Below are 6,849 nucleotides of genomic sequence, written 5' to 3' on the forward strand. Positions count from 1 at the left end.
AAGAATTTATCATTTACGTACCTTGATTATTTACTTCCACTAATTTGTAGAGACTAATAGCCTGTTTGGCCAAGCTTCTAAAATCAGCTTATTTTGAAAAGTGTTTTCCAAAATTTCTTTTCAAAAAAGTACTTTTGGTGAAAAGCAGTTTGTGTTTGGCCAATTAATTGAAAAAACAATTTTGAGTAGCAATTAGTGTTTAACCAAGCTTTAAAAAGTGTTTCTAAGTGTATTTTTCTCAAAAGTGCTTATCAAAAAAGTATTTTTGAGCAAAAGTTATTTTTTTTAGCTTCTGAAAAACTGTTTCTGCTACTCTCTCAGAAGCAATTATTTTCTCCCAAAAGCTTGGCCAAACACCTCACTTTTTTAAAATAAGCACTTATTGGAAAAAACATAAGCTTGGCCAAACTGACTATAACTTTGATAGCTTAGGATTCAGAATCCTGCATGTTCAATTTCATGCATAAAACTACTCAAGTAATTCACAGCTATATAAATAAAAATAGCAAAAATAAAACACGAGCAAAAGAAATGAAATTATCCTTTAAGAAGCCATCAAAAATTCTTCTCAAGTAGAATTATCCTTAAGGAAATGAAAAAACCTCTTTAAATAGAAACACACACACACACACAAAAAAATAAAATAATAACAAATATGTAAACTACACTACAGAAAGATTTTGCTGATTTGATGAAGTTGATGAGGCCACTCAATCAAGAGAAAGAATTCTGGGTTAGATTTATGATGAACCCAGTGCCTTCTGGGTTGCGTTTAGTGATCGTGCCTTCCATCTATTGCATAATGAAGCAGTTTGCAAACTATTTTAGTGTTGTCACGTGTTTGGGGTAGTTTGTGGTTTCTAAGTATGGTTCCACTATAATTGGACATGCACCTTTAATTTGAATTGGCAGTTTTAACTTCCCTTTTTTTTATTTTTCTCTTTTTGTGAATTTGCACTATTTTTTTTAATTTGTATTTTGTATTTTTAAATTTAATTTGGATTTTTGTGATGATTACACTTGGCATCCTATCAATGTTTTGCTTCTCCTATTATATATAGATAGATTCGTTTCTTATTTACTGTTTTTCACATAAAAAGATTCCGGACTACGCTATCACTCCCGTACCCTATTGCTCGTGCACCGGCGAACCAAGATTTTGTGTACGAAGTGGTGGTTCGCAGTCAATATGTTGCACCCAAATCGTGTCGCGATATCCGCTGCTGGATCTCAATGGGAAAAAAATGGGTGGGGGGAAGATGAACAAAAGGGTATTCCAGGAGGTTGTGGACACATGTTTGAAGGAGGGATATAGTGTCACAACCCAACCAATTGACTTAAAAAGATTTTGGGGCAAACATGGCAAAACAAAAAAGGGCTCGCAATGAGATTTTGTGATAGACTGCTTAAATGTAACCTTCTGTTTGCCATTTTTAATTTATGATAGACTGATAGTTGTCATTTTTAATCAGTTAATAGTACTGACTCATTCAAGTTCATCTATATAAACCTACTAAAGATCTAAAACGCTCTCTACTATTGTTCGTGATTAGAACACAAGGGAGTGAAAGTTAGCTACGTCCACACACAATTTTTTATTCAGAACAAAGGGAGTGAAAGTTCGCTACGTTATAACACAAATTTATTGGGATTAAATGATCATTAGGCGCAACTAGTGTTGGTAAACATAGTGCTTCTCATTGCTCTAACAAGCAGTCCTTTCATAATATTAACAACAAAAGACATACACACATTCATCAAGATTCATAATCTAGATATACATTTTACTACAACAGCAACCTAAAATTTAAAAAATAAACCGAAAACTTAAGCACAAACTCGGACGTTTGAATTTATTCATCACGAGTGACTTCAAACCCATAATTCAGCCTTGATTCAACGAGCTAACCGACTCGTCTTGCCTTATCTTACTAATCTAACTTAAAATCGAGCTAATATGTGATCATGATAAATACGATCTTTCCTATTATTTTACTAACACGACGAAATAGTCGATACAGTCGTTGCAGATGATGTCCTAGGAGCTGATGGCGATTGTTTCAAAACAACCGGGGGTAATATGCTAGTTTTCCTCGTTTCTTGTTCTTTGATTAATTCACCTGCAAATATTTCCAATTTATCCAAATTGGTTTGTTCCACCAACTTTTTCCCTTGAAACAATGTAGATTCCACATTCCTCTGCCTAAGCATTTCCTCAGCAATGGCCACTGATTTTCGCATTTTTTCATCTTTTATCATGTGTTGTTTTTTCCCAACAATTTCATTTCCTTGTACCCGAACATAGTTACTGTTCCTAAATTCTCCAAATGCCATTGATACAGCTTGATCTACCTGCATTTGTAGGTAAAAAGAAAATATTAGTCTCTGTAAGTTGACGATGTAAAAATATTTATACAATCAAGTTACTTGAAAATGAAATTATTCTATAAAACACATTGAATTCTAAGATTACCTATTGAGATACATCGATAATAAAAAAAATGTTTGTGATTGTTTCAGAAGAAATGAAACAAAGATATGATAGAGGCAGAACATTTATTAGATGAGGTCCACCGGATGCTAGATGCAAAGGCGCATAATTGATCGATATAAACATTATGAGTTATCAGTAATTGCCAGTAATACCTTACTAAGTTTCTTCGTGCATAATCGAAGCTCGGACAAGGAAGAGATAAAAGATAATTGCAGTTAACTTTATTTAATACTAGCATCAATGATAATCTTTAATAAATAGTAAGTAACCTCTTATAACCAGTTAAATCATACTAAACAGTGTAAAAAAAATCCATTAAACTGTCACATGGTATAAAAAATATTTACACACTCCTTTTCACGTTTGAAGTGCATACTTAACGCAAATACTTACCTAACATTCCAAATTAAAGTTCCTAATAAACTAGTAGTAGTATATATATGGTTTGGTGCACAATTTAATCAAAAGATTCAGTGGACCATTAATATGTAAGACTTGTAATTCCATTAGAGTCACCAAATAAATTCAAGGTCCCATGCAAAACGAGACCGTTCTTTTAATATAATAAAACTCATTAATTCCAAAGTACCAGCTTCACTAATTAGGAACTATTTTATTCAAAGCAATCATTGTCACTCATCAAACTTTTTTAATCAAAGCAATTATTGTCACTCATCAATTTTTTTTTTTTAATTAAACATTTTTGCTGCAACAACCGCATAGCGATTGAAATCTCACAAAGTGGGGTCTGGGGATGATAGAATGTGTACAGACCTTATCCCTAACTTGAAAGGTCAGGAGAAGGGAAGCTGTTTCCGGCAGACCCTCTCGGCACAAGAACAAGCAATTCAAAACTAATTAAACATTTTTGCATGAACCAAAAATGTCACTTACCATGTCGGCAGCTCCATCTCCGGCAATCTTAACAAACTTCACCGGTGATGACGTCACATTTCCGTCACCGGAATCTGATTCTCCATTTCCCAAAGAAACAACCAACAAATCTTCAACTCCATTAACAAATGGAAATTCTTGTTTATTATTAAGCACATGAGTTATAGCCGCAGCCGTTGGATTATTCATCACAACACCACCACCAACGGCTCTGATCTTTCTTTTCCCATCAAGTGACTTAACCTCCACCGTACGATCAGCCACCGTGGCACCACATACATCAACCAACTTAAAATCACAACCGTCCATTTCCAATGCATCAGCACGTGAAAATAAAAAAGCTGATCCTGTTGTTAAATCATAACATGGGATTAAAACCGTTTTTACAGTTTCTTTTAAAGTTAACTCACCGAACACTTGGTCAAACACCTTCTCCGGTGACCGGGAAACTCGCCGGAAAATGCCATTTGTTGAAATTCTTGAAATTTTCCGGCCATTCTCAACAATAAATTTTAAAGCTTCATTTGCTGTAAACAGTGGGACCCCATTTTTGCCACGTGTAAATAAAAGTCCGGCTAGTATACCGCCGGCACCGGCGCCGGCGACAACATCAAAGTAATCAGCAATGTGGGTGTTTTTATTTCCTGTTTTTAAACAAAGGGTTGTTTCTAAATGGGCTAAAGATTTTGCTGCAAGAATGCCATTAGTGGAACCACATGCATCAATTGAGAGAATTCTTACTTTTCCGGTGGTGACATTTTTTTTGGAGAAATTAAGGTTGTCTTTGCATGCATGAGAAAGTTTTTTTGGGTCATTTTCGTAGCCAAAGAGGAAGTTTTTTTCGAGAATGGAGAAGATTTCGTATGTTAGTTTGTCAACTTCCATGTTGGAGTCCATCATTGAGATAGTAGAAATTGTAGCTGTTGCCATTTTTGTGTTGGAATTGTAGTTTTTTTGTTTTGGTAGGAATTTTGTTTTTAGATAAATGAATGGTTTGAGAAGAGAGGAATGGTGAATTGATGGAAAAGAACAGGTAGACAAGTGTGTATATATAGATATAATACACACAAGAGAGATATGTAGAGGAATGAAACCGCAGGCCGCAGGGTGTTTTTTCCTTTGGTGGGGGGGGGGGGGGGGGTTGCAGAAGGGGTACGTTTTTTTATTTTTTTTACATTATCATTACATTTGAATGAGAGTATGTTCTTGTAAAAGTACACAATTAACGGGCGAAGAAATTATTTGTCATTCAAAATTCAAATGCGTTGGTCTTTAATTTTTGCCTTTCAAATGAGCCAGTCTTTAATTTTTGCCATTTAGCAATCAAACTTAGATTAGGCATAAGTTCTTTAGTCATACGGCGATAACTTATGGGATATTATGAAACAAAAATATAGACTTATGACCCACAAAAAATTATTTGTTACGAGGGATAAAAATTAAAGACCAATACATAATAGGGCATAAGTGCCCATGACCCATTACATGCACGTATTTTGACTAATTTTGCGAGTTATTTATTACTAACTCCCAAGCTTTTATATACTGTTTTTGCTACATTTCCGCTAATACTATGGGATACTTGTTGTTTCCACCAGTACAGGAATCGAGTACTCCTGTTTGTCAAGGTTTGGAATGATGAAAAAAAACCCATAGTGTTCTTAATTTCATTTTAATTTGAATTTGAGACTTCTTGATTTTTAACTTACTTCATTAAGCATTAGCTAGGTCATACCTTATGGTGCTTTGAATAAATGGTAGTTACTATTATAACATATTAAATTAATAAAGTAAATAATGTATTACATTGCATCATTGTATATAACTTAAACTCTATTTTCAATTATTCATCAGGTTATAAGTAAATCTTACTTACTATATACAGTTACTTATAATTATCTTTTATGTTATCAGTATTAATTAAAGTAACCGTTTGGTTTTAAATTCATTGATCTGATTATTTTATAGGGGAAATTTCAGTAATGTACAATTTAGCACACAAAATTACATTTCGTAGCCATATTTTTAAATTACAAACCTATGATCCAACAAATTATGGCCGCAGCTTGTATATACATTATTATACAACAATATACAACTTTATACACCTACTGTAGACAATGTATAAACCTTGTATAAAAATGTATAATAACGTATAAAAGTTGTTTATACACACTTCTACAGTGTTATGCAGTGTTATACAATGTTTATACAGTGTTAAAAGTGTAACATAATGTGTGTGTTTTATACACACTTTACCCTTAAAAAAACACCAACATTAGAAAGAGATTTGGAAGAAAAAATAGCATCTTGGAGTTTGATTCGGGGGGAGGGGGGGTGGCTATCTCAGGTAATTATCTTTTTAAAAAAATGGGATGAAGGCTACAAAATGCAAAAAAAAAAAAAAAAAAAAAAAAACTATGGCCATTTCGGGTAAATACTTTACCCAAAATGCCATAGAGTGTTATTTTCCCTATTTTATATTCGTGTCATGTAGGACATATACCAAAATTTTCTCAATTTGCAGGACTCAATAAGAGACCAGGACATCATGTTTAACTTAGATTAATTAACTCAAGAATAAAAGCTTTAGATTCCCATTAAGATTGTGCCTCTCTACTGTACCTGTAGTTTAAGTTTTTAGAGTTTAAGTGGGGACAGTATGTAGCCTTTATTGGTTAATCTAGAACTTTTAGAAGATTTTAATTCGGATTACTTCAACTAGCTAGTACTCCTTAGATTTTGTGATAAGTAAGAGATACACTTCTGTTTTAAAAAAGTACTATTTATTTTACAATATTTTACATAATCAGTACAAAAGAAAAATTCTTCCGTCAATATATACTTAAATTGCTTTGTGTACATGCAGGGGACATCAATATATATCTCTTAAAGATCTCAAATGGTAGGGGGCAAGTAATGGTGTTGTCTCTATGTTCCGAAGTTTCTTACATGCTTACCTACTTGCATATAAATGGTTATTTATTACTACGACAAGGGGTAGATGTAGAGTGTTACTTTATGGATTGAACATGACACAAGGCTTGGTAATCATCCCTTTTTATTTTTTTAAGTTTAACTATATTCGAATATTCGATGTTTAGCTAATTATTAATACTGACTCAAAAGTTCATAAAACTACTAAAGATCTAAAATGCTCTCTACTGAAATGCTTTTCCTTATTAGAACACAACTTAAAATCTGTAATTAAGAAATGAAGGATCTTGACAATTTCACTGTATCCCTTTGGTGGTTACAATCTTGATGCCCAACCCGTACTTGGTGTGTGAAACTTGAGCCTTCTAGACAGAAGGCAAGTCTACAAGGAAGGCTTAAAGAGAAGGATTAGTAGATTTCTAATAAAATTGGTTTTACAAGCATAACACAAATTTATAGACATGGCACAGGAACTTTTGAAATTGATAATGATACCGGTCAAGGACAAAAACTGTGAGGTTTAT

At 33.3% G+C, this 6,849-nt stretch overlaps 1 protein-coding gene across 1 annotated transcript; it reads right to left on the minus strand.

Moving 5' to 3' along the window:
• Positions 1-1,673: 1,673 nt before the first annotated feature.
• LOC132607360 (patatin-like protein 6) lies at positions 1,674-4,419 on the minus strand. The gene is made up of 2 exons (XM_060321294.1): positions 3,389-4,419; positions 1,674-2,352 (listed from the first exon to the last, which is right to left on the minus strand). The coding sequence occupies exons 1-2, from the start codon at positions 4,316-4,318 to the stop codon at positions 1,996-1,998; spliced, it is 1,287 nt and encodes a 428-aa protein (XP_060177277.1). The 5' UTR covers positions 4,319-4,419; the 3' UTR covers positions 1,674-1,995.
• Between the last annotated feature and the right edge of the window lie 2,430 nt (positions 4,420-6,849).

Source organism: Lycium barbarum, chromosome 8 (genome assembly GCF_019175385.1).
Source record: "Lycium barbarum isolate Lr01 chromosome 8, ASM1917538v2, whole genome shotgun sequence".
Taxonomy (NCBI): Eukaryota; Viridiplantae; Streptophyta; class Magnoliopsida; order Solanales; family Solanaceae; genus Lycium; species Lycium barbarum.

Excerpts from the sequence above, each read along its gene's own strand:
- LOC132607360 (XM_060321294.1), bottom strand. The coding sequence starts at position 4,318 with ATGGCAACAGCTACAATTTCTACTATCTCAATGATGGACTCCAACATG. Across the intron at positions 2,353-3,388 it reads GAGATGGAGCTGCCGACATG|GTAGATCAAGCTGTATCAAT; the intron begins GTAAGTGACATT and ends CTACAAATGCAG.